This window comes from Podarcis liolepis (genome assembly GCF_965112155.1).
Source record: "Podarcis liolepis genome assembly, chromosome: 7".
Lineage (NCBI taxonomy): Eukaryota > Metazoa > Chordata > Lepidosauria > Squamata > Lacertidae > Podarcis > Podarcis liolepis.
Window position 1 is genome coordinate 77,044,811 of NC_139561.1, and position 27,858 is coordinate 77,072,668.

Here is a 27,858-nt window from a genome sequence, read left to right on the forward strand (position 1 = left end):
GTTCTTGCCCACTCTTGGGGGGTGTTATCGGAGACAACAGAATGCAGAAATGAACTGCCCTGAGCCAAGTTGGGAATGTGCATCTTCGTTGGCTTCTAGTTAGGGCTCGCTTTTGCAAAGAACACCTGGGAACTGTAGCTTTTGTGAAGGGACCAACAAGTCTCTCTCTCAGGATCCCTGGACTTCTTGTTCCCTGCTGCAGCTCCTACAGTTCCCAGGATCCCTTGGGGGAAGAGACAGCAACATTTACACTAGTAAACATCAGTAATGTAAGAGATGCTCCCCTTGTGAATTGGCAGTGGCACATATGGTGCTTCCTCCCTTGAGTCGAGGAGTTTTCAGTACTTTAACCGAGGTTGGGAGAGCCTTTCCCAGACCTCTAAAGTCCTCCACAGAGGCACAGCCGTGAAGCTTGAAAGGTGCTGTTAACCCACAGCCCAAAGTTATCCCTGGCTGCCTGGAATTGCCATCCATCCCCCGCCAACCCAGCATGAACCGCGACTGATTTCTAGTCACTGCATCAAAACATATTCTAAGCAAGCTGGTAATTTCTGGATTTTCCTGATTGAACCATTACGCATAAATCAAGGGAGCCTTAACGCTGCCTGACCTTCTGCAGTAGAATGTATTTAACACCACTGAGAAGCATCTAAAGATAACTGGACGTGCTCAGCTTTGAGGTGTTCCTTTATTAAGTCAAGGTAAAGGGACCCCTGACCATTAGGTCCAGTCGTGGCCGACTCTGGGGTTGCGGCGCTCATCTCGCTTTATTGGCTGAGGGAGCCGGCGTACAGCTTCCGGGTCATGTGGCCAGCATGACTAAGCCGCTTCTGGTGAACCAGAGCAGCACATGGAAACGCCATTTACCTTCCCGCCTATTTATCTACTTGCACTTTGACGTGCTTTCAAACTGCTAGGTGGGCAGGAGCAGGGACCGAGCAACGGGAGCTCACCCCGTCACGGGGATTCGAACCACCGATCTTCTGATTGGCAAGTCCTAGGTTCTGTGGTTTAAACCACAGTGCCACCCACGTCCCTGTTCCTTTATTACATGTGGTATAATACCAAGAATGACAAAGTACTCATGGTTGGGTACACGGACTAATCCTTCCACACATATGTGGGCAACCCACAGGCAGTCATCAGAGGTCCCATGTGGCCCACTCAGGTGTTCAAGTTGCCCCTAGCTGCCAAATTTGTGCATGCAAAAGGCCTCCCTGCCCTTCTCAGTACTGCTCCATCCCTGTTTTACTTGGACCTCTGCCATTGTTTAAAACCACCATTTTCCTCTCAGTGTTGCTCCACTAGCACTTTCCACAAACGTCTACCATTATTTAAAACAACTACATTTTCTTCTTTCCAGTATAGCTCCCTATCACTGCACTCCCAACCTTCCCCTCTTCCGTTCCGTAGCTGCCTCTTGTGGGATAGATAAAGCAGATAAAGCATGTGTAGCCCTCAAATATTCCATAGTACTTACTCAAACCTCTGCTCCTGTTCGAAAGTGCCACTTCCTCTCATTTTTCTCCATCCCAGCTTTAGTTAAACTTAACCCTGTTGTTTTAAAACACCACTTTCCGCTGCTCAGTGTCCTTCCCTCCCTTGCCATGGCCGCTGCTCTTGTGCAACCTGCCTTCAATCTTGCTCCGCGATCCTGCCCCTGACTTCATCCAAATCCAAGATTGTGATGAGGTACGACATCCTTACATTTTTATTATAGAGGGAGATATGACTTGTTACTTCAAGCTAAACTGTGGGAGGCTGGTTTTTGTTGTTGTTGTTTTTACACCTTCCCCACCCAAGGGAGCAGGTTTGACAGGTGTCTCTGTGCCTTTAAGGCTCCTCAGAGGGAGACACCATCAAATGACTGATCCCCTCTATCTCAGCAACATCGGGGGTCCACCATCCCACCTCAAGAAGGAACTGAACAGGAGGACAGTAGGGTCACTTTAGCAAAACCCGATGTTGTATGTTTTTCTGTGACATTAACATGCTATCCAGCCCTCTGTTTTTCATATAGCCTGCCATATCCCAAGGACTCTGTGTAAGTAATAGGGGTAAGTTTGAAAGGAAATTGGAATATGCAACCGACAGTGCTAGTGAGCTCTTGCCATGCTCCATTTTAATGTTACATGGCAAAGGTGAATGATTTGCTAGTGGTATGGAGACCTTCACTCAAGTGTGAGGTCTGTTAATCGCATAGACAAGACATGTGGTCTGTGCTTTCAGAGAGTGCAACACAGCCTACAGCTAGCTGGCTGCACGTTCTGTTGTTGCAATTCAAGTGACATATCAAATCCATGAACGGTCATTTTTCCTAAACAGGAGGATGGATGTTAAAGTTCATACCTGCTGCCTGTCTTCTGCAGGTTGCCCTTCTCAGTTATCCTGGAGAAGTGATACAGGCGAGGCAGCACAGGTGGGGCAACCCTATTTCCAGTGGGTGATTCTAGGTGGTTGTCTAGGGCAGCTCTTTTGCTGCAGCAGCCGCAGGCTGAAACCCTTTTCCACTAGTAAAAAGGTAAAGGGACCCCTGACCATTAGGTCCAGTCGCGGATGACTGGGGTTGCGGCATTCATCTCGCTTTACTGACTGAGGGAGCCGGTGTACAGCTTCCGGGTCATGTGGCCAGCATGACTAAACCGCTTCTGGCGAACCAGAGCAGCGCACAGAAACGCCGTTTACCTTCCCGCCGGAGCGGTACCTATTTATCTAATTGCACTTCGACGTGCTTTCGAACTGCAAGGTTGGCAGAAGCAGGGACCGAGCAACGGGAGCTCACCCCATCGTGGGGATTCGAACCTCTGATCGGTAGGCCCTAGGCTCTGTGGTTTAGACCACAACACAACCGTGTCCCTTTCCCACTGGCACCTCTCTACATATGCTTTTACAGTCTGAGACCAGCAGAGGGCAATATCTGAATGGAGTAGCATCCAAGGAAGTATCATCCAAGCAAGATCCCTCGAAGGTCCAGCAGCTGTAATGTTAAGTGAGAAATCCTTGGGACCCAAAGTCTGGTCTGATGCTGTTGTTTTTAAGCAGTGTTCAAGTGGTCCTTTGCTATATTTCTATCCCAGCTTTTAATGCAGATGTTCCCAAAGTGAACAGTTTGAAAACAGCAGTAATGAAAGTGGGCTTTCAGGATGAGAAGCAGCATATGGAAAGGAGAGATCTGTCACATGCCCCAGGGGATATAATGGACACTATTCATAAGGTGCTCGCGGGCAGCTGCAGATTGTACAGTGCTCTTTATTGAAACGAGCTGGGATTTTCCTGCTACACAATGTGGGAGCTCATTGGTGGGGGAAGTGCCATTTCCCCACACAAGAGAAGTGCCAACTTCAGGTGTGGAGCAGGTAGGTGGGGCAGCTGGCTTTGCTGCATCAGCTGAATAATGGCCACTACGTTGAAGTCACATGTTTCCGCAACTATTAAGGGCGGCAGATTACGCTTGTGGGAAATAATGGCCCATCAGGGCTACCGTTCATTCCAGCTTTCTTCAGCCTAGTGTTTGGGCTTTCTGGGTGGGGTTGATGGGGGCTGTATACCAAAACAGCTGGGGGGCACCAGGTTGTCAATGCTTTTTTGCTGACACTGAGTGAAGGGGAATGGAAGATAAGCACACTTGAAAAGGTGCCTGATTTCTGCTGATAATAAAGTTCAATTTCAGTATTGAATAATTACTCCTTAAAAGTGGCTTCTTTAAACCTTGGTTTATTGCCTCTGGTGCCTAAAACAACAACAACACACCTTTCAGAAACACTTCTATTCAAGTTGCCTCTGGGTATATTTGAAGCACCTTTGTAAAAAGAGTGCTTCCTTGCCTGTCTTGAGTAAGGTGTGGAATCTGGTTTTTATGCTAAAGCCTACCTGCCCTAGCATGGGAGAGCCTTCACACTGTCTCATCTGAAAGGTAGTATTTTGTATACAGTCACTGCATGCTGCTTCGGGGGCGGGGGAGGGAGGCATTAATCCTATGTGATTACTGGTTGCGCAGGCGCACACAGCGACAGCAAACACATACACTGACAACTACCAACCTGTCTCTTCTGCCTTTGCACCCTCTTCATTCAGACAGCTGACCAAAACTGATAAAATTCTGGCTTGGACCCCCCAATTTTGCCTGGGTTGCAAAAGCAGTCCCTAGAATTACTTTTGTCCAGCCCTAGGCTCAAATTGATGCTCTCCAACTACAACTCCCATCATTTCTGGTCATTGGGAGTTGTAATCCAACAACATCTGGAGGGCACCACATTGGGAAAGACTACCTTAGGGTAGCACTGAACTGGCACTATAAGGGGGGAAACTCCCTCCTATAGCAGCAGCTAGGAACCTGCCATTCCCAAGAGCCACATATCCCTTCTGAGCAACTTTTCAGAGTTTGAGGACAGATTTTAGCTAGGCAAACACACTCGGTGTGAGGAGTGTGGGCCTAGGGAAAGTGGGACTGGCATTGGGCCTCTAGTGGAGGAACCCGGGCCCTCCTGAGGGTCCAAGCAGCCCTTGCTCAAGCAGACCTGAAAGACCCAGGAGCAGAAACGTACCACCACCAAGTTTAAGAAATGAGCCGTTTAAAGCATCTTGCAAAAAGCAAATTGCCACTGGATTTTTACAGCTGGGGTTTTAACACACACAGGAAAGAAGTTAAAAATGTCTGGTGGGAGTGCATTGAAGGAGCTGGCATTTGGACCAAGTGCGAAACCAGCTGCAGAAATGGAGGCAGGGCAGAAGGACATGCAGATTGGGAACTGAGTCTTGAGGGTCCAAGGCTAAGCTTGCCTTGCAGATCAGTGTTCTCATTCGTTCTCTTATCGATTTAGCTGTCATGGGCAAGAGCACCTTCTGCCTTCTCTGCTTCTCCCTCCCTCCCTCTCCTCCCTGTTTAAAGGACATATTCTCAGCTTCAAGCTGAGCTGTCTGGTTTCCATGGAGACAGAGGTCTGAGGCCTACAGATCCCTCCTCTCTCCCATTACAGCTTTCCACTCTTCCACATTCTCTCTCTCTGCCTCCCCCCTTTTCCGCCTGTCACGATGCCAAGAAAAGCAATAACTGTATAGACAGAAGGTGCCAACAATGCGGCACCTTCCGTCTTGCCAGGGGGAGTCGTCGTCATTCTCTCTCAGCGTCTTTGTTTCAGCAAATGGTCTGGTGCTTTTACCAGCACGCTTAAGACGGGGGTCCTGTTGGCCACAATGAACAGGTACCTGTGGGGAACAGGTGTGTGAATAATAAAACCATTGTCTAGCCCAGCCCATCCAATTCTGGGTCCCCATGTTGTCTTAACAGCAATTTTAAAAAAATACGTGCAAAATTGCCTAAAAGTATGAAAACTTAGGGATGGTTTCCAACTAACACGTCCTGTCAGAACAAGGATTTATGCTTGGACAGCAGAACTTCCCCTGTGCACCCCTAAATCTGTTCTATGGGTCTCCCCAACCCTCTGGATGAGATTGGTGAAGATAGGGAGAGGGGGAATGTTCCATTGCATAAGAGTAAATCCTTGACCTTTTTCTCCAAAAGACAAATAGATGGCAGGCACACCTTGCTAGGATTCCACAGACCCAAAGCACCCAAACAGGGCTAGTCTGTAGGGCAGCACCTGCTTCCCCAAAACAAATGCCAGGCCCTCGAGGTTTCCTTAAGCTTAAGGCGTCCGTCACCTTCGCTGGCTAAAGTCTAACCGCTCAGCTGTTTCTCTTCGGCCCTCTTTCAAGCATATCAGATGTGCACTGTAGCTAGGAGCCACCAGCCACTGATAGTCGTGGAAGAAATGTCTGGCTATAGAAAAGCCAAGAGAAAGCAAGATTTTGCTTATCCAAAAAGAACAAATGCAACAGGTTATAGAAATGTGAAACCAAGCTGCAAGGCTACATATACATTATGTTTTTATATATGTTGGAAGCCTCCCAGAGTGACTGGGGCAACCTAGTCAAATGGGTGGAATGATATGATGATGATGATGATGATGCAGATCAGCACTTCCCAAGGATTGGGCAGAGTCAGGGGTCGGCAAACATTTTCAGCAGGGGGCCAGTCTGCTGTCCCTCAGACCTTGTGGGGGGCCGGACTATATGGGGGTGGGGGAATGAACGAATTCCTATGCCCCACAAATAACCCAGAGATGCATTTTAAATAAAAGCACACATTCTACACGTGTAAAAACACCAGGCAGGCCCCACAAATAACCCAGACATGCAGTTTAAATAAAAACACACATTCTACTCATGTAAAAACATGCTGATTCCTGGACCATCCGTGGCCCAGATTTAGAAGGCGATTGGGCCGGATCTGGCCCCTGGGCCTTAATTTGCCTACACATGGTCTAGATGCTTAGTTATGCCCATGGAATACCTCGTGAGTATCTGGCAGGTGAAGCAGTCCATGCTCAGAGCACTGAGAGGTCACAAATACAGCCAAATTTCATGCAAATAAATGGTTACATTTGCATACTATCGCTTGCTTAGCAAATAGAAAGAAGTAGTCCTCTTTTTTTTCTTCTTCTTTTTTTACAACGGCACTGCCAGGGCTAATGTGTGATCAAATGGGTGGTATCCAAATTCTCAGGCTTTTGTTTTGCTTGGCAGAGAGTGTGTGAGGGCAGACTGTTAAGCCCAAGGACTCTTGAGAAGGGATTTGAGAGAGAGAACTTGAAGAGATAACCTGGGAGGAAGGAAGTTTCAGGCACAGAGGAGAACGAAGATGCACATTGTTTTAAGAGCATGAGATATGTATCGGGAAGGTTTCTTAATGTTTTATCATGTTTTTATATACGTTGGAAGCTTCCCAGTGTGGCTGGGGGCACCCCAGTAAGATGTGTGGGGTATAAACAGTAAAATTATCATGGAAGGGGGTGTCCCTATTTTCATCGGAGAAATGTTGGAGGGTATGGGTGGAATATAACCATGGTGGTTATCATGTCTCATAGGAATATAGGAAGCCATCACATACCAAGTCAAACCAGTGGTCTGGCTGGCTTGATATTGTCTGCACTGACTGGCAGAAGCTCTCTGGGGTTTCTCTTGGGCTGCCTCCAGCTCTGCCTGACGAGAGCAGAGGTTAAACCTGGGACGTTCTGCATGCCAAGCAGATGTTCTGCCCTTGAGCTATGGCCTCGCCTGTTGTCTTTCCTCTAAAACGTCCCAAAACTTACCTTTCTTTGTCCCCTTGATAATTTTGGCTGCCCTTTGCTGAACCGGCTTCAGCTCTGTGATGCCATTTTAGTAGTGAGGGATCTTTGTTATTGACAACCTGATCCTTACCTCTCTCTCCCCGCCCGCTCCCCCCCCCCCCGACCTCTTTCTTCTTAATGGGTGGATGTGCTGAACCAAAGGTGACACATGGGCATAGCCAGAATTTTTGATTTTTTAATAAATCAAAGAAGTTGTTGAGCATTTATTTGGAAATCACAGGTAAAAAATACCCTGTAAATAGGACATTGTGGGGGGGGGGGAAGGCTTCTGCTGGGGGGGTGGGGCAGAACCTCAGATAAATAAGTACAGTGGTACCTCAGGTTATATACACTTCAGGTTACATACGCTTCAGGTTACAGACTCCGCTAACCCAGAAATAGTGCTTCAGATTAAGAACTTTGCTTCAGGATGAGAACAGAAATCGTGCTTTGGCGGTGCGGCAGCAGCAGGAGGCCCCATTAGCTAAAGTGGTGCTTCAGGTTAAGAACAGTTTCAGGTTAAGAACGGACCTCCGGAACGAATTAAGTACTTACCGTATTTTTCACCCCATAGGACGCACCGGCCCATAGGACGCATCAAGTTTTTTTGGGGGGAAATAAAGGAAAAAATGTTTATTTCCCCCCCCCCCAGGCGCTTGTGGGGCCGGCAGCGGGGAGAAGCGCTCTTCTCCCCACCGCCCGCCTTGAGAAAAGGTCTGGGGACAGCGCGAAGACGCGCTGCGCCTCCCAGCTGTCCCCAGAGCTTGCGGGGCAGGCAGCGGGGAGAAGCGCTCTTCTCCCTGCCGCCCACCTTCAGATCAGGTCTGGAGACAGCGGGGAGACACGCTGCGCCTCCCCGCTGTCCCCGGAGCTTGCGGGGCTGGCGGCGGGGTCTCCCCGCCGTCAGCCTCCAAACCACTTCGGGAGACAGCGGGATGGCGGCGTTCCGCCTCCCTCTGTCCCCCGACCTTGTGGGGCTGGCGCTGGGGCTCTCCTGAAGCCTGGAGAGCGAGAGGGGTCGGTGCGCACCGACCCCTCTTGCTCTCCAGGCTTCAGCGAAAGCCTGCATTCGCCCCATAGGACGCACACACATTTCCCCTCCATTTTTGGAGGGGAAAAAGTGCGTCCTATAGGGCGAAAAATACAGTAACCCGAGGTACCACTGTACTTTCAGTACTTTTCAATAATATTTGTGGATCTAGGGAAGGCAGCTGCGCCCCCAGGGCTATGCCCATGAAAGTCAAACTGTTCCAGGAGCTCTTCAAACGCCATCTTGGCAGTCAAAATAACCCCACAATTAATTGGTAGTTGTTTGTAACCTTGAGCTCATCTATGTTTATATTCACTTGCTTTGATGTGGGTTAATTGGCTTTGCTTTGATGCTATCCTTATCTGTAGGCTTGGAGTGCTGAGCTTTGAGCCCAGAAAGTGGAACTCGCTATAAGATTGGGTATTTGCCATCTAAGGCCTCATCTGGTCAGGTGGAGTGATGGGAAGTCCTGGCCAAAGTGCTGTTTGCCGCTTTGTGTTTATAGAATTAAAGAGTTGGAAGGGGACACGAGGGTCATCTAGTCCGACCACCTGCGAGGCAAGAATCTTTCACTCATTGTGGGGCTCAAACCCACCACCCTGGGATTCATGCCCTACTTCTTTCGTATATCTGCCATGCCCACGAACCTCCCTTTGGGCCTACGGTTCAGAACAGTTGATGGGAAGTTGAACAACCAACCTGAGTTTGCACTTCTCCAAAGTTTGCAAGTCAGTTTTTGAAAGTTTAAACACATCAAAATGTGCATTTTGAGAGGAAAAAAATAATAATAGTAATAATTTATTATTTATACCCCACCCATCTGGCTGGGTTTCCTCAGCCACTCTGGGCAGCTTGCAACAGAATATTAAAAACACGATAAATTTACAAATACATACTTAATCACACATATAAATGTAGAGTTGCTTTTAAATTCAGGCTGATTTTTTAAACAACAACAAACATACAGAGAAGCCGTTGGTTTGGGTCCATCTTCAGAGCAAAAGAAAACAAGCTTGCTTTATCTTCCATGTGACAGCCCTTTAAATATTTCTTCTTTAAAAATCTTCTTTTCCAGGCTAAACATAGCCAACTCCAGGCTAAACATACCCAACTCCTACAACCTCATAACCCTTGATTCCTTCCAAACCCTTGATCATCTCTGTCACCCTCTGCACACATCTCAGCTTGTCGGTATCCATCTTAAATTGTGGCGCCCAGAACTGAACATGGTTGGATGGCCATCTGCCTTGTATGATTCAGTTGAGATTCCTGCACTGCAGGGGTTTGGACCAGAAGGCCCTTGGGACCCCTTCCAACTCTACAATGCTAGGATTCTGTGAAAAGGAAGTCTAGTCAGACGGTGAAAAGAAGCAAAAAGCCAGTGGAGCAGTTTTAAAGAGGAATGTATTCTATGGCCTGAATGCAGAGAAATGCAACTATTTCAAACACGAGTCATTGTGGGTAAAATTGCGTAAGGTGGACGAATGGTCTGATTCAGCATAAGGAACCCTCTGAGGTGCCTACATTTGTTTTTGTTTTTATTTCAAAGTAGTTTATTTATTTTACATTATCTCTTCTCATTTATGAATCACTTCCCATGAAACACCCTGAAGCAATTTAACAGCGATATCGTCAACAAGAAAAAACATATGTATAAAACAATTTCAGATCCAATACATGGATGGACAGGGATTTTTAAAAAGGTCTTTAGCAGGTGATGGAAGCTTTAGCTGAGATCCCTGCATTTCAGGGGGTTTGACTAGATGACCCTTGGGGTCCCTTCCAATTCTACAATTTATGATTCCAAAGGGTAGGTGCCACCACACTAAAAGCCTACTGCCTACATTATATGTGCTGGGGAGATGGTATCAGCAGCAAGCCTTCTCTTGCAGAGCACAGTGGTTGGTTGGGTACATATGAATGGGCGATGCAATATTTTAGGTGCAAAGACCTTTAACCCTTCGTGGGTTGGAGCTACCCTTCTGCATGGGAGCCATGGAATCACAACCAGCTCTGTGGACCTCCCTTATGACATCACTGGAGAGTTCTTTTCTTGGGTGTGGTTCTTCTCCAGCGGCTTCCTATCCCCACTCAGAAGGCAGGGCATAATGCTTACCATACATTTCCTGCTCCTCTGGCTAGCCTTTTCTGCACAGGCCACAGCTTGCCTCCTCTGCTTCACCACCCAACGAAAACGTGCCCGCGTCTGCCAACACTTCTTTGGCCACCGGGTTTCCCAGCATGGGAACTGCCAACCGATTATGGAAAGGGCCTTTGCGCGTTTCGCCAAAACCCAGGTGGGTGAGTGCCGTCCAATTGAGCACTGGACCAAAATGGAGGCGGTCGCACATACCACCCGCCCCCAATGTGCAATGTTCAGTGTGCATGCTTATGGGTGCTTATAGGATTCCCCGATCGCAGTTGTTTGACTTGAGTTTTCAGGGGTTCAGTTATTTTCGCTGAAGGTCCGCAACCAGAAATATGTTAAGCGGATCTTAACAGACAGGGCCATAGCTTGTCAGTTATCCCAGTGCTGCCAGCCAGTGTCAGCGATACTGAGCTAAATGGAACGATGGTCTGGCTCGATATAAGGTAGCTGCCTAAGTTCCTTGGATAGCTATCTGAAAGCATAGGCAAATGTGACCAACTTGGCCAGGCAACTGGGCTATTGCAGATGATGCCAGGCAAAGGAATATGTGGAGGAAATGCCGCAACTGTGGTGCCACCACAGAGAAGGCCCTTTCTCTGGTGGCCACCGGCTTCTCCTCCAAAGGTGGGCTGACCTGGAGAAAAGCTTTCAGGTGAAGATCTGAATAGATTGGCAGGTTCATAAGGGAACAGGTAGCCCTGGAGATATTTTTTTGCTTGGTTCTCCAGCTTGTGTTTGGCTCCCTGACATAGCAGATGCCATTCGCCACCCTCACAGTGTGCTCCTGAGCTCTGCCCCTACCCAGAATCATAGAATTTGTAGACTAGGAAGGGACCACAAGGGTCATCTAGTCCAACCCCTTGCAATGCAGAAATATTTTGCCCAGCGTAGGTCTCGAACCCATGACCCTGAGATTAAGATTCTCATGCTCTTCCAACGGAGCTACAATGGAAAAGGGACCAGGCCCTTCAACAGCTTACTATCGTCTTCTTTCCAAGATGCATCCGAAATCGAGAAGCTGAAGGACATATTTGGCAGAATGATCTTTTTCCTGGAGGAGAAAAGCATGGCGAAGGGTGGGTATGGACTCTCCCATCTTCTGCACAGAATTCTGCATATTTAATTGGAATTATCACCCACGCTTTCCCAAGGTCTCACAGTTGCTAGTAGGAATGTTCTATTTTTTTATTTATTTTTTAAAAGACATTTTTTATTTAATTTTTTTAAAAAATAATATAAACCTACAACAGAAAAACAATTCAAGATCCAAATATCGAGATTACTCTGAATCTCCTGACTTCCCCCCATCCCTTCCATGGGTCCTAGTGATAATATTTATAACTACATACCACTACCGTCCAATTTCTATCCTTCCAAATTATCCATACTTTCCGTTAATTTACCAGTGTGGTTAAAATCCTGCTAATTTTTTAACCTGCTTACAGTGGTTTTGTCAATAAATTGTAAACTTCCTATTCCTTTTTTAAAGCTCTTGCCCTCTTGATTTCTGAGCTTCCCAGTTAATTTTGCCATTTCCGCATAGTCCATCAACTTGGTTTGCCATTCTTCTCTGGTTGGGGTTGCTTCTTCCTTCCATCTCTGGGCTAGTGGCATCCGTGCGGCTGTTGTCGCATACGTGAACAGTCTTCTCTGGTCCTTTGGTAGCTTGGTACTTGTAATTCCCAATAAGAAGGCTTCTGGTTTTTTTGTTAAAAAGCTAGTGGGAATGTTCTAGAAGAGTAAAGGTAGAGATAAAGGACCCCTGGACGGTTAAGTCCAGTCAAAGGCGACTATGGGGTTGTGGCGCTCATCTCACTTTCCGGCCGGGGGAGCCAGCGTTTGTCCACAGACAGCTTTCTGAGTTATGTGGCCAGCATGACTAAGCCACTTCTGGTGCAACAGAACACTGTGACGGAAACCAGAGCGCACAGAAACACCGTTTACCTTCCCACCACAGCAGTACCTATTTATCTACTTGCACTGGCATGCTTTTGAACTGCTAGGTTGGCAGGAGCTGGGACAGAACAATGGGAGCTCACTCCGTCACAGGGATTTGAACCGCTGACCTTCTGATCGGCAAGCCCAAGAGGCTCAGTGGTTTAGACCACAGCACCACCCGCGCCCATGGGTCCTTTACCTTTTTTCCCCTCTAGAAGAGTAGCCATGCCACGGCGCCCACAGCACGTCGTAGAACATAGAATTCAACCATGCCCTAAAGGTCACATCCACACCATAGCTCCCCCCAAACAAGTATCCTGGGAACTGTAGTTCATCCTCTCACAACGCTGCCATTCTCAGCATCCTATTGTTCCCAGGATTGGGGTAGAGGCTATTGTACGGATGATGGCAGAAGCCTCCTTGAATTAGAGCCTATTTTCTCTTCGTGTGACCAGTGAATTAGCTTTAGTGCAGGACTGGATAACCTGTAGGCCTTTCTTTGGACTACAGGTCCCATTACTCCTGACCGTTGGCCACACCGTCTAGGCCTGATGGGATTTATAGTCTGACAGCATCCCCATCTCTGCACAGAATCCAGAGCCACTCCCATCAGCCCCAGCCCATCTGGGCAGTGCTGTTTGGGCTCGATGGTACGAAACAAAGGCGAGGAACTCTTTTTCAGTGTGAGGACTGCATTCTGTTCTGCGCAATCATCTGAGACCTAGTGATATGCAGGGCCTGAAGCAAAAGCAGGCAGAACAACTAATACAATGTTTACCTTTCTTCAGCATGAACACATCCTCTCTATCTTCCATCCAGGCAAGCAAAATGTACTATCAAAGTCAAATGACACATTACAGCCAGGCAAAGTCACATAGGGGAGACTTCTGAGGGTCAAATGCACCTAGAGGTCTGCATTTGGCCCCTTATCCAGAGGTTTGCCACCACTGGTCTAAAACATCTGGGCAGCACTAAGTTGGGGGAAGGCTGATCAAGTACATAAACTTTTCTGCCACGATAAATTTCCTGTAGTGTTAAGTCTAAACTTTACATGTCAATACAGAACTCTCTCTTTTAAAAAAATTGTGTGTGCCCTCTGCTCCCATGGACTTGGGAGCATGTCCTACTGATTTCAATGGGGGCATACTCTCAGGTAAGGCAGCACAATATCGGACCCATAATTGCTTTCAAGGGTTCATGTCTCTTAAAGGTTTTGCAATATAAAAAGCAAATTGGGGTTATAAATGGTTCCACGAGGGCACTGTGAGGGAGAGGGTAAGGCAGAAAATAAGCCAGGGCTGTCACTTTGTAGAATCGGTGCTTTTTTCGGGGGGGGGGTGCATGCCCCTAAACATTTTGTGAATCTAAGTTTGGCCTCATTGAGGGGCAGTATTTCAACATGAGTAGGAAAATGAGAGTACCCCTAAACATTTTTTTAGGAGAAAAAAAAGCACGGTGTAGAATAATTCTCAGCTGCTTAATCTTTAAATTGATTTCAGGCTACATAAATATGCATATCAGAAAAGAACAGTGGTTCTAAAGAGGGGGGAAATCTTCTTGTTTGTGCTTCATTGGGTGCCCATTTCCATAGCTCCAAAAACGAGAACATAAATCTGCTTTAAAATGTGGACATAATTCATGTGTACAGATAAACGTTTGGGAAGAATTGCTGTTGTTTAAATGCAACCACATCTCACCATAGCAGGGGAAATTCTGAAAAAGTTACCCATGTGCCTGCTCAGTCTGCAGCCTGGGAAGCTGGCTGTTGTTAGGCAACTTCAAGGTCCCTGCTCTCCTTTCCCAGAATTCTTTATCTGTAAAAAAACATAGCTAAGCTGTGGGATTCACTATCCCACGGGAGTCAGCGACGGCCACAAACTCACAATATATTTAAAACATAAATATAAATACACTGCACCATTATACCAAAAAACAGAACAAAGCAGACCCCATAACAGCCACAGGAAGGTTTGTTGTGGTGCACTAGTAACAAAACAACACCATTTTAGTCTACCAAAAGCCAGCTGGGGGTGGGAAGGGGAGATAAGCCCTTCCTTAGCGCCCAAAATATGTCAGCAGTGGCAATGCTGCAACCCTAACAAAAGAAAATATAATCCATTTTTTTTAAAAACCACCTGTCCCATGTATGGAGAACAAGAAATTATTCTGAATATTTAAGGTAGGAAAGGTGATTAGACGTTGAAATCATAAAATCAGAAAGATTTCCCTGATGTTTAGTCGGAATCTCCTTTCTGGTAAATTGAAGCCCTTGGTTGGAGTCCTACCTTCCAGAGCAGGAGGAAACAGGCTTGTTCCCTCTTCTATGGGACAGCCCTTGAGATGTTTGATGGTGGCTATCATATCTCCTCTCAGTCTCCTCTTTTCCAGGCTGAACATTCAGGAAAGGAAATATGTGGTGGAGCTTAGGAAAGATGCTTCCATGCACAGTAAGATTGGCCAGTTTCTTGGCTCTAAGGGACAGGGAGAGTAGAATGGATCCTGCATTGGCCAAAGAGTGCTGCCCAACCATCTCCAGTCCGGAGTTCTCCATAGGTTTTGGATTACGGCTCCCATTACCCGTGCTGCCTGGGGCTGATGGGAGTTATAGTTGTTCTGAATCGCAGGCCCCAAAGTGCAAACTCAGGTTGTCTGCTAAACTTCTGATACACTGTTGTGAATCGCAGACCCAAAGTTGGGTTTGTGGGGGTGGTTGGGTACAGGGATGTCAGAAACATCAGAGCAATCAATTCCAGTGCTTTATTAAAGAAGGTGCAGACTTACAGCAAATCAGCCTGCCAGGTATCCCAGCCTTTATAGGCTGCAAGACGGACACTGCAGCAAGGCGATGGCTTGTCCCATGCAAACAATCATACATTCTTTATACACAAGGCATCATAGGTCACTTGGGCCGGCTGTTCCCATAAGGGCATAGGTGGCAAACAACCCAAATCTTGCAGATAGTTCCCTTTCTGGGCTCCTAGCCCAGCATCCCAAACCCACAGATAAGGATAGCATCAAAGCAAGCCAATTAGCCTATATCAAAGCAAGTGAATAGAACCATGTACAGTATGAGCTCACGATTACGACAACTACCGTATTTTTTGCACCATAACACTCACTTTTTTCCTCCTAAAAAGTAAGGGGAAATGTCTGTGCGTGTTATGGAGGGAATGCCTACGGGTGGCATGCCTACGGATTTTCCTCCTCTAAAAACTACGTGCGTGTTATGGTCAGGTGCGTGTTATAGAGTGAAAAATACGGTGCCCGTTAATTGTGGGGTTATTTTGACTGCCAAGATGGCCTTTTGCATCCAAAGGAATAACTTGACGCCCTTCTCCATCTGCCCTCATAGTGCCTTATCCCCTGGCAGTTGAAGAAGCTGAGAAGCAGGTTGCAAAAGAGATGGCACATCTCAAAGCAGGTAATGTAGAGATATAACTGGACGTGGGGCAAAGGTGCTGCCGTAAAGCTGCCTGTTCCCTCTTTTGAGTCCACAAACATTGTTCCCTCCACCACACAGCCTCCTTTTCTATCTCCAACTTGAAGATAGCTTTGCATCCGCGACTAACTGAGCGTAGGTTTTGTCTGGCTGGGTGCGTTATCATGTTCCTGGAAAATGCAAGTAGATCTCCTCTTGTAAGTCCCACAATATTTTGCTGGTGTCTCAGCCTTTATTGTGGCTATTAGATGTGATAGCTAAATCAGGCTTGTAAACAAGCCCATAGAAGTTAGTAGCCTGTGGAAATATTTACCAGAGGATGGCCAGACAGCTCCACCAGCCTGTTGCGTTTCCATGCTAGGCATGGAGAAAGCTGCTGGAGTTCCTTTGCTATTACTTGGACAATCTTAATAGGGGTTTCAATGAATTCATGGAGATTGAAGGCTATCAGTGGCTCCAGCTATGTTCTCCATCCACTGTTGGATACAATATATGAATACCATTTGGTGGAAATCACAAATGCAGAGAGCACTGTTGCACTCAGATCCTGCTGGTGAGCTTCCCATAGGCATCTGGCTGGCCAGAATAGGATGCTGGACTAGGTGGGCCATTGGCCTGATCCAGCAGTTTCCTTCTGGCAACCCACTTGGTTTTACACTGGACAAGAGGAAAAACAGAACGCTCCATTGCTTTTCCTCCTCCGTCACCTCCTCACTCACTTGCATGGAATTCATTCTTGCTTACCACTACCAGGCTAGTGCTTAATTACAAGGCTGAATAGACCCAGAAGTTTCTGAGACTGTGTACAATGGAATAACAATTGCTCTGGGGCAAACAACAGGAGAGGTTTTCATGTTCAGCGCACGGGCTTCACAGAAGTATCTGGTTGGTTGCTGGGGTTGAAGTGGGGATGTGATTTGGGCTGGCCCTGCCCTGCGGCAGAGTTGAAGCAGCCAGAAGCTGTTTAGCTAGATAGATAAAGACAGGAAGTGGTGCCTGAGTGATATAATAAGACTTTTTAATGGGTTGGCCCTTGAGGGGAGGGCATTCGGACTCCTCTTCATGTTGTAAATGTTTGAATAGAATCAAAGGCTAGATGGACCTTTGTTCTGACCCAGCAGGGTTGATAGGTTCTTCTACAAGAAGGCTGGCTTACCCACGGCCCTCCAGAAGTTGTTGGTCTCCAACTCCAACCAGCCCCAGCCAGCATGGATGATGGGAATTTGTAGCCCAGCTATGTTTGGATGCCTACAGATTCTCCACCCATACGTTCATCCAATACAAAAGCTCAAGGCGGCTTGCAAAATTGCAGTAAAAAATAAATTTAAAAATGGGTAATAGATGAGAGCTGGCGTGGTGTGCTGAACCAGGACCTGGGAGATCAGGGAGATCAAGTCCCCTACTCAGTCATGAAGTCCACGGGGCAACCACAGATCAGTCACTGTCTCAGGTTCAACCTACCTCACAGGGTTGTTGTGAGAATAAAATGGGGGTGGGGAGAGAAGCATGGACGACACCTCAGTTGAACTCCTTGGATGACAGGTCGGATAATAATAATTTTAAATGTAATAAACAAGCAAACAAATAATACAATTTCCTCTCCTCCTGTACAGCTCCAGCCTGCATCCCACCGTGTGGTGAGTGCCAAAACCTACCACTTTCCTAGCCTATCCTTGTTGCCCCTCCGTTCCAGCTTCCCTCCCTGGCTTCTGCATCTATTCCCATCGCACTCTTTCATCTTCCTCCCAGGGTTCCAGAAAGAGGCTCGCCAATACCGATGCTTGTCTTGCACCATGGTGGACTGCTCGCTGCCCATCGATTGCCCGAGTACATCTCTCTTGGTTCTTCCTTGATTTTCGGGGTCAGGGATATTTGCTGGCCCAGGTGGTGGAAAGATTCTGTGCCAACCGTACCAAGAAGGAACTTGCACTGAGAGCTATGGAAACCACAGAGATGTGGGAGGGGAGAATTGTAGAATTGTAGAGTTGGAAGGATAAGGAAAGGCCATAGCTTTGTGGTAAGACACATGCTTTGCATACCAAAAAATTGTGGGTTCAATCCCTGGCATTTAATGCCTGATATCTGAAGAAGTGTGCATGCACACAGAAGCTCATACCAATAACAAACTTAGTTGGTCTCTAAGGTGCTACTGGAAGGAATTTTTTTATTTTGTTTTGGCATTTACAGATCGGGAGGGGGAGGGGGCTCCTGTCTGAAACCCCTAAAGAGCCACTGACTAAAGCTTTGATGCAGTTTCAGGGGGGCTTCCTATGTTCCACATTGCCCTGGTGAATGATGCGCATCAAATTGGGCTCACAGCTTAATAGGAGACTTAGGTCGTGTGCATTTCAGGGGCGTTGGACCTGCCCTTGGGAATCCCTTCCAACTTTGTGGTTCTATGATGATTCCATACCTGTGTAAAGTACATTTGAAGTATGTTCTTTCGCTCAGAAGAATTCTGGGCACTGTAGTTTGTGACAGCTGGGAACTGTAACTCCATGAGGAGCAAACTGTCTATTATTGATGTCTTAAACTGGTATACTGACCTTTGTCTGTAGATCTCAGGGCAGTTGACAACATGTTTTGAATGTACTTTAAAGGGATAGCGCATACAAGGCCACAATGTCTCTGAGGACCATCTAGGATGATAAACGATTTCCCCAATCTGACTTACTCTGCTAAAAATATATATTAATTTGATTCTCCTCCCCGCTCCCCAATTCCTCCTCTCCCAACCTCCCAGTTCAGGATGTGCATAAATCTGAAGGGGACGTGACACTTCTCAGCTGCGGAGTTAAGTTTGAGATTCCTGAAGACGCAACATTCCGATGGAAATTTGCCAAGGAAGTAAGCGGTTCTTGGGTGGTTGAAACAGAGCCCTCCTCGCTAAACCCCCTGCTTGTGAGGTAGCATAAGCTTAAATGTTCCTCATGGTGTCCCTTGTTCAAAGGTGCTTTGAGCAAGGTTTTTGATGAAGCCATGCTTAGGGCTTTCCTTAATTCCAAGTGTGTCTCCACCAATTTGTGGTGTAGTCCTGCAAATTGTCATTCAACAGAAATAAGACAAAATCCAATGCATGTCTAACGGTTTGGAGCCCTCACTGCAAGGAGGACTGCGTTCCTGAGGAGGGGTGAGACTGCTTTTGTGTATGTGCAAGTAGCCCAATAATATATATACTCACACAGCAGAATAGCACTCAGTCTGCAAAGAGGATCATCCCCTGGCAGCTGAAACTGACTGGTCTCAAGACAGTCTTGAAAGTGACTCTGAAACCGACCAAGAAGTCTGGTATCATTTCATAGAACCCGTGCCAGATTTACGTATAAGCTAAACAAGCTATAGCTTAGGGCCCCATAAAAAATTTAAAGGAAAAAAACCTGGATGTACATTTCCAAAATATAAGACAAAAAACAAATAAAATAAAACCTACATACAGCAACAGTGTTTGTGTTGTGTAGGCTCCTATTTGTGTTATGTGCAAATGGCTTTAGATACCTATTAGGTCCATAAATTACCATATAGCATATATTCAACAGAAAAAACAGAGACAATTTGTTGTTGACAAAGGACAGCTGGACATATAAAGGGCCTCATTACCTTCAGTAGCTTAGGGCATAGGTAGGCAAACTAAGGCCCGAGGGCTGTATCTGGCCCAATCTTGCGGACGGTCCAGGAATCAGTGTGTTTTTACATGAGTAGAATGTGTCCTTTTATTTAAAATGCATCTCATTCATTTCCCCCCCCAAAAAAATATAGTCTGGCCCCCCACAAGGTCTGAGGGACAGTGGACCGGCCCCCTGCTGAAAAAGTTTGCAGACCCCTGGCTTAGGGCCTCATCAAACCTAAACCCGGCCCTGCATAGAACCACCATTTATTTCTAGACACAATGCATCTGTGATCCCTAGATGCAAGCAGCAACAATAAGCCATCGCTATCAAGGTCAAGGGGCCCCTGTTTACTTGCAAAGACACCTGGCTTCCTGCTTGTTGGGAACAGGAACATTGGTGTACTTTTTCTGTGGCCTTGCAAGCCTGCACAGATAGTCCTTGGACATTCTGTAATCTGCACAAGCGATCGCAAGCTCTCAAAATACAGTTTAAAGGCTACGGCAAGGATTAGAAACCTTTTCCCCCCCAGCTGGAGGTCCATGTTGACTTCTGAGCAGGCTTCTGGAGCTACTGGTCAGTGGGGACAGAGGCAGATGTGGACAGAGCAAGAAAGGCAAATTTTGTGCTTGTGGAGGAGGCTCGTTCCTACAAACACCCTTCCCTTTCTTTAATATCCAGGAAAGCAAAAGACATTATCAGAGTTGAAGGACACATTCCAGCCAAGCAAAAAATGCTCAGGGAGGATGCGATGCAGGAATAGCAGATGTGGCCTGGGGAGAGGGAGGGTGGAGAGAGGAGAGTTTTGGAAGCCAAACAGAGAATCTCAGGAGGTGGTATTTGACCCGCAGACCCCTACCCCCACCCCCGGAGTTGAGGTTCCCTGCTCTAAGGCAAGGGGCAATGTTTGTGTGCCTGAAGGTAGAACTGCACACTTGAAAAGACACACACACACACCAGGTTTTTCTCCTTGAGAAAATAATCTATACAGGTCCCCCTATATTCCATCACCCAGGGAGAAAGTCAGGTTCGCTTAAAATTGGGGGGGGGAGTGTTTGATGTTGAACAGAGAAATGGCTGGAAAGGAAAAGGTTCAAGGTTCAGCAGCCCCCACACTAGACAATCTGCAGCCACCTACAGCTAGTTTGCCTGGCAAAAAATAAATTCCTCAGGAGAGCTGGGTGTAGGTGCAAAATCGTGCAACTACACACTATGGGTTACATTCGACTAACTTTTACCCAAAGTTGGACCCATGTGAATGAACGGGTTTCAGTTAGTCATGGCCATTATTCACAACGGGTCCTCTTGGAATAAAAGTTAGCTGAATGCAGTTCCTCCTGTGTGCAGTTCCTCCTTGACAAGAAGGTTCTCCACACCTTGGGTGCAAAAAAAAAAAGTGTTCAGAGGATCCACCAGGATTCGCCTCCATCCAGGTAAGAATCTGAGGAAACACCTGAGGGAGAAGAGTTGAAGCATGGCTGCTTTACGTCATTAAAAACAGTCATAAGCATGACTGCATGAGAGGCACACCATATTCAGAGTCATTTTTGTCCTATCCCTTTATTGTTGTTACCATCGATTTATCATGAATCCTCTAAACCGCTGTCTGAAAGCAATTTACATAAGCAAGATACATAAAAAGCAGCTACAAATGTGAAAACAACAAATATATTTAAAATGAGTCCAAAATCCTAACAAGGAGAGACCCATTCAACCATCTGGGAAAGGCTGTCAGAAGAAAAATGTCCTCGATTGTTTTAGAAGGTGTACTGATAGTGACACCTGTCATATCTCAGCAGAAATGTTATTCCACAGCACAGGGGCAGCCACAGTAAAGGCCCTGCTCCGAGTTACTGCTTAGGACTTGTAACACTACATTTCCCTTCCTTCCTTCTCTCACCCCTCTTCTCTTTCCACTTCTCCACCTGCAGGTCAGAACCAACAAAGTTTTCCTCTTCCAAGACCTGAACTTTGGGTTCAATCCTTCCCTCCTTATCCGCCCCACCCTGGGATCCCACCATGGCACTTACGCCTGCCAGATCGCCGGGGAGGACGGGGTGCTAGTCAGGAAGTTCTTCTACGTCAACGGTGAGGAGTTGGGGCTTGTGGCACAAATAGGCTCCTCAGAAAAGTCCAGTTGTTTTTGGCTGGTGAGGCCTAGACTAGCTTGGGTTACGTCAAAACCACACCATACATTTTAAGCCCGCTTATACCACTTTAACCAGCCATGGATTCCACCAAGGAATCTTGGGAACTGTAGCTTGCCCTTTGCCAAGCTACAGTTCCCAGTACCACACTTCCCAAGTTCCCCCCAAATACGAGACATCCCATTTTCTCATGTGAGATCTCGGCAGTCGTTTTGGGTGCCGTGCTCTCACCCCCCCAAAAAAAACCATTTTTGGGGGGGTGAGAGCAAGGTACAGGTCACATGACTCACCCAGGAGTCCCAGTTTAGGGTGTGTTTTTTTTAAAAAAAATGGACGTTTTGGAGTAGTCTTCATAATCTACAGTTTCTTCTTGGGAAGCAATGGCTGTGAAAGTTGCATAAGAGTAGTTCAAGGCTCACCTTTTTGCCCTGGCTGTTGACACTTGAGAGCTATACAGTGGTACCTCAGGTTACAGACACTTCAGGTTACAGACTCTGCTAACCCAGAAATAGTACCTCAGGTTAAGAACTTTGCTTCAGGATGAGAACAGAAACTGTGTGGCAGTGGCACAGCAGCAGCAGGAGGCCCCATTAGCTAAAGTGGTGCTTCAGGTTAAGAACAGTTTCAGGTTAAGAATGGACCTCCGGAACGAATTAAGTACATAACCAGACTTGGGGGACCCACCTTATTTCTGCGACTGCAAGTTGCTTAAAATTGTTTTAAATATTGTGCTTTAACCTGCCCTGGGACCTCAAGGTGAAGGGCAAATTAACAAACAAAGAAGCAATGCATGGAGTGGACGTTACCTTTTCTTATACAGTAGTACCTCTGGTTACGAACTTAATTTGTTCTGGAGGTTCGTTCTCACCCTGAAACCGTTCTTAACCTGACACACCACTTTAGCTAATGGGGCCTCCCGCTGCCACCACACAATTTCTGTTCTCATCCTGAGGTAAAGTTCTTAACCCGAGGTACTACTTCAGAGTTAGCAGAGTCTGTAACCCGAGGTGTTTGTAACCCGAGGTACCACTGTACCTGGGCCAGGAGGCAAATGTGGGGCCCAGTCAAATGATGTCGCAGCAATAATATACAAAGGTAAAGCTTTCCCTATCACTGTGTGCTTGGGATATTTGATTATTTCCTGCGCATGTGTAACCCGCCCTTCCTCCAAAGGTTTCAGGATGCGGTCATCCTGCCCTTTATCTGAAATGGATAAGGCTGAAAGGCAGTGAGTGCTCCAAGGTCATCTGGCAAGAGTTCCATGCCTGAGTGGGGTTTTTTTGAGCCTGACGCTCTCCCCTTTCCTTTTTGTGTGGGTGGGTGTTTTCAACCAGAATTGCTCCATCAAAAAGCATTTGCTCATCAAAAAAGCCTTTTATTTGTCTCTCCCCATTCTTGATCGTGTGCCCTGAGCACTGCACCATGATGCTGCTAGGGGCAGAAAGCCAGACTTTCTTATAAAAAAATAAAATAATAATGACTTTTTAAAAAATGGTTGCATTTTTGCCTGTTGCTCAGCTGTTAAATAGACAGGAGTTTCTCTCCCTAAAAACCTGGCAACCACGGACTAAATAGCAACACGTTGAATTTGCCACGTCAAATTGGTACAAAAAGCCTTTAACAGAACTGACCTTTTGACAATTGCCATCTAAAGTTCATCCTATACTTGCAAGAAACTGATCCTTCAGTATGGCAGTGTCCTTTAGTACTCCCTGCTCATTTATATTAGGCAGGTATTTATATTAGGCAATGTCTTCTTTTCAGTGACTGCTAAAAACTTTTGTGCTTAAGCAAGCCTACCCAGACATATCAATCTGGCATGTGTGTGTTTTTATACTGTTTATTTATTTATTTTTAACTCCTGGTTTTCTTTTCATAGAATCGCAGAATTCTAGGAAAGGGACCCCGAGGGTCATCTAGTCCAACCCCTTGCAATACAGGAATCCCAATGCAGAAATCTTCAATGGCAGAACCATTTAGCCATTTAAGGCCAACCTTTTCCCTAATGCATTATCTTATTGGTAACTTAATGTGTGTTTTGTGCTTTGCGTAAACCGCTTAGAGGTTTTGACGACTAAGCGGCAAACCTAGTGCATTGTTAACCCGTGGAACTCCCTGCCACAGGAGTCACGGATGGCCACCGACTTGGATGGCTTTAAAAGAGGGTTGGACAAAGTCGTGGAGGGAGAAGCCCATCAATGGTTACCAGCCGCGATGTCCGCATTCTGCCTTCATCGTCTGAGGCAATAATGCTTCTGAATGCTAGCTGTTGTGAATCACAAGTAGGGTGAGACCTGTTGCACTCAGGTCCTATAGGCATCTGGTTGTCCACTGTAAGGGCAGGATGCTGACCCAGCAAAGTTCCTCATATGTTCTCAAACAAGATATAGCAAGGTTGGTCTTTCAATGATGGTTTGGCTAAGTGGCTTGGATTTTCCCTCTCCTCTGCAGTGACAGAGAAGAGACTTCATCTAGAGAAGGAGTTGCAGGAGATGTTCAAAGCAATCTTGAACCCCCCGCCGATGGTAGAGGTTGCAGGCGAAACATGGGGTGAGGAGGTCCAGACCAACCTAACCGACTCAGAGATGCCATCCTTGGAAGAGATTCTCTCTGGGCCAGACTTCCTCCACAAGAAGGTCGTTGTCTTCCTCATCGTGGGGATAGCCATGCTCTCAACGCTGGCCACTATGATAGCAATGTGAGTTTCCTTGCAGTTCTTCCTGCACAGAGGGCTGGGATTCCAAAATAAAGCGACTTGCTTTATTTTATCTCGCATTCTGTTCACCCCATTTTACATATAAAAACGAAAAGTACTGAGGCACCGGTTCCCTTGCCTGGAAAAACCTCAGCTCAGGGGTAGAAGATGTGTTTTGCACATAGAGTTGTCCAAGCTTCAGTCTTTGGAGAGCAACTTCTATAAAAGTAGGCAATACTGAAAACAAGATGGACAAGGAATGTAAGAAGATTGCTGGTAGGGTCAGCTCAGTAGCCTCTCGCAGTGGCTTGTCAATTGATTAAAACTAGTATCTGTTTAATAACCTGCCTTTTAAACCAACTAACTGATTAAATCTAAGGGTGTCAGCTGACTAAATAAATCCAGGGTTGCAAAACTACACCCATTTACCACGGAGTTAGCCCCACAGAGTAAACCTGCATAGGAAGGCCATTGATCAACGAACTGATTAAATCTCCTCAAATCTGCATATGAGAAACACCCATTTTCAAGGGGGAGAAAAGATCATTCCTGATTTTTTCCAGATAAGGTTGGCATACCCAGAGAAGATGTGTTTGCCTCCCTCCTCAGACACAAGTGGAAGAATGGTGCTCACCATCTCAAGTGTGTTGTAAATAAGTTATATTAAACAGTGCTTTTTTATCCCTGAGGGTACGCAGGGGTACGCATACCCCTAAACATTTTGTTTAAGTTTGGCCTCATTGAGGGGCAGTATTTCAATACGAGTAGAAAAATGAGAGTACCCCTAAACATTTTTTTAGGAAAAAAAGCACTGATATTAAAAATTATGATCGAAAAATAAGCAAATAAATTCTTAAGACCACATATTTAGTGCCAGGTATATTTTTTTAAAAAAAAGATAGTTCCAGCTGGCTAATAAACAAAACAGTTGCAACTCTAATTAAATATATTTTATTTTATTGCATATTACTGCAATAAACAACTCAATAGTAGCCAATTTGTTCAGCATCAGCTACACTTGCTTTGCCATTCAATAAAAATAATTTTGCTCCCCTGATTTTCAGGTCAGTGGAGTCAAAGTTCTGAAGCAAATAAATAAATAAATCTTTTTCAGACGGATCCATCCATTCATAGTTTTCACCTACGGTATTTGAAACCTTACATGCTTAAAACAATTTAAGAACGGGCTTAGGGATGAACAGAGGTAGAGACTCAACCATTCATCCATCCCTGGTCACATTATATTTGAAACCTTGCATTTTAGAGCAGCTTTTTTTTCCACCCAACAGATTTTTATTTTTAGAAGCCTTTTGTATTCCTACATTTCTGCATTTGGAAGCCTCAGGTTACTTTTCTCATCTCTCAAAAAGAGCTGGGTTTTTAAAAATAGTTTGATCTGTTAAACCCTGGAAGTTTAACTACCCCAATTCCCATTGTTAGAGGGGAAAGTTGTCCTTTTGAAATATTTTCCCCGTCTTCGGGAGCTCCCAAAAACACATTAAAAAGTGCTTTGTTATGCATGTAGCTCTGCTGGTTAAATTTGGCCAGCTAAACATCCTGCACATTTTTTTGTTTTGAGATTTAAAGGTCCATTTGAGATCAAGAGCACTTTCTTCCACATAAGAATGCAGCCTTGATTAATCTTATCTCTTAAGCAGCTGCTAAGAGATGTTAGTTTTAAGTATTTGGAACAGCCATTGAACTAAGCATCAACTCTCTGTTTGCTCCTTAGGACAATTTATCGCTGGGCTACAGACATCAAACTGTGAATTGGGAGGAACTTCACAGAACATTCCTCCCTTCCCCTCTACCAACCCCTTCTTTTTGCTGTGCCTTGGTAAGGACTGTACAACGATGACATCACCATTACGACACAATTAAAAGAATAATAATAATCCAGGTCGCACATTGGAACTTCTAAGGACAAGTTATGAGTTTTGCAATTTGTACTCAGGATAATCTCTCTCCCATTTAATGACGGGGTGGGTGGACTGGTGACTAGCAAAAACTCCAAAGCGTGCATCTGTCTGTCTGTTGTTGTTGTTTGTTTGAGCCTGTCTGAGCCTGTCACAACAAAAGGAAAAAGCACATTGGGTCCTCTCTGGGCTGTTTTAGACGTTTCTCCCGCACTCATCCCCATTAAGAGGTGTCCCCCCCCTCCAAATTTCTGCAGAGCCTAGGGTTGTGCCAAGCCTACTGATATCTCCTTCCTGCTAAGCGAGCAAGGCACTCAAATCTGAAAATGGAGAGATTAGAAGACACAAAAGGACAGAGCTGTATTGCAGTATAGCTCAGTGAGAGGGCATCTGCTTTGCATGTGGAAGGTCCCAAGTTCAAGTCCTGACAAGGCTTGAAACCTTGGAGAGCTACTGCCACGCAGTGCGGACAATACCAAGCTAAATGGACCCACTTTCTGACTGGACCTGCCTGCTGCAGCGAAACCAAAAGAAGTTTTCTGAATGGAAATTAAGCCAAGGATTATGAGCGGGTCCTGCAACAAAATGTTGCCGTGTGGCCTGTTCCCTGTTCAGGTTTCCGACACCCAGGTTCCACCCCATCCCTGCAAAAGTCCGTCTGTATTCCACATCACGGGAGACAGTCAAGTAACAAACTAATAGTGCAAAGTAGGAATTTATTAACACAGGAATTAATACATTCCTCTAAGACAGGGTTCACCAAACTTGGGTCTCCAGCTGTTTTTGGACTACAGCTTCCATCATCCCTAGCTAGCAGGACCAGTGGTCAGGGATGATGGGAACTGTAGTCCCTAAACAGTTGGAGAGACCCAGGTTTGGACAAGTCCACTCTAGGGAGGGAAACCTGTGCATCTCCAGATGTTGTTGGAATCTAACTCCCATCAATTTCAGCCCGAATGGTAGGGATGATGGGAGTTGTAGTCTGGCAATGAATGGACACAGGTTAACCCCCACTGAACTGGTCACCTTGCCTCAAGAAGGATATTTGGGGAAGTTCAGAAAAGGGCAGACAAAATGATTGAGGGGATGGAATGGCTTCCCCAAGGTTGCAGCATTTGGGACTTTTTAGTTTACAGAAAAAGCAAGTAGGAGATGACATGATATATAAGTTTATGCTAGGCATGGAGGAAACTGAGAAAGAGAAGTTTTTCTTCCTCTCTCATACATAACACTGGAACTCGGGGACATCCAAGGAAGCTTCGCAACAGATAAAAGAAAGAGTTCTTCTTCACGCAGTTAAACTTTGGAACTCACTGCCACAGGAGTCAGTGATGGCCACCAACTTGGAGATTTTAAAAGAGGACTGGGCAAATTCATGGTGGGCAAGGCTATCCATGGTTACTAGCTGCAACGGCTATGCTGTGCTTCCACAGCTGGAGACAGCAAAGTGTTGAATATCATTTTATGGAAACCACAGGAAGGGAGGGAGCGCTTGGGTCTTGTTTGCAGGTTTCCTAAAGGCACCTGGTTGGCTGCTGTGACTAGAGGGGCTACTGGCTGGACTAGAGGGGCTACTGGCCTGATCCTGCAGGCTCCTCTTACATTCTCATGACTAGAGTAGGGTTGATGAATCTGTGGCCCTCCAGAAGTTGCTGAGCTCCATCTCTCATCAGTCCCGGCCAGTATCACCAGGAGGCAGGGATGATGGGAACTGTAGTCCAGCAACATCTTTAGCATGGCATGATCCCCATCCCTGCTGCGCAAAAGGCA

The 27,858-nt window shown here is 46.2% G+C and overlaps 1 protein-coding gene across 9 annotated transcripts; it reads left to right on the forward strand.

The window, feature by feature from the left end:
* The first annotated feature begins 5,178 nt into the window (after window positions 1–5,178).
* Window positions 5,179–26,099, forward strand: SPACA6 (sperm acrosome associated 6). Of its 9 annotated transcripts, none has more exons than XM_083515423.1 (9): window positions 5,179–5,218; window positions 11,347–11,424; window positions 15,639–15,707; window positions 17,339–17,362; window positions 17,475–17,552; window positions 18,469–18,572; window positions 21,262–21,418; window positions 23,929–24,175; window positions 25,905–26,099. In XM_083515423.1, exons 1-9 carry the CDS (start codon window positions 5,194–5,196, stop codon window positions 25,939–25,941), a joined length of 819 nt encoding a protein of 272 aa, XP_083371549.1. In that variant the 5' UTR covers window positions 5,179–5,193; the 3' UTR covers window positions 25,942–26,099. The 9 variants fall into 9 exon arrangements, with proteins under 9 accessions (XP_083371549.1, XP_083371542.1, XP_083371541.1 ...); XM_083515416.1 differs by lacking the exon at window positions 5,179–5,218 and adding an exon at window positions 8,357–10,500; XM_083515420.1 differs by lacking the exons at window positions 5,179–5,218; window positions 11,347–11,424 and adding an exon at window positions 9,005–10,496 and having other exon boundaries at window positions 18,474–18,572.
* Window positions 26,100–27,858: the final 1,759 nt, after the last annotated feature.

What these genes read in the sequence shown, in the direction of transcription:
- SPACA6 (XM_083515415.1), top strand. Translation starts at nt 10,062, where the DNA reads ATGGTATCAGCAGCAAGCCTTCTCTTGCAGAGCACAGTGGTTGGTTGG. An exon ending in CGCGTTTCGCCAAAACCCAG is followed by an intron (nt 10,497 to 15,638) that starts GTGGGTGAGTGC and finishes CTGCCCTCATAG; the next exon opens with TGCCTTATCCCCTGGCAGTT. An exon ending in CTGGCCACTATGATAGCAAT is followed by an intron (nt 24,176 to 25,904) that starts GTGAGTTTCCTT and finishes TTTGCTCCTTAG; the next exon opens with GACAATTTATCGCTGGGCTA.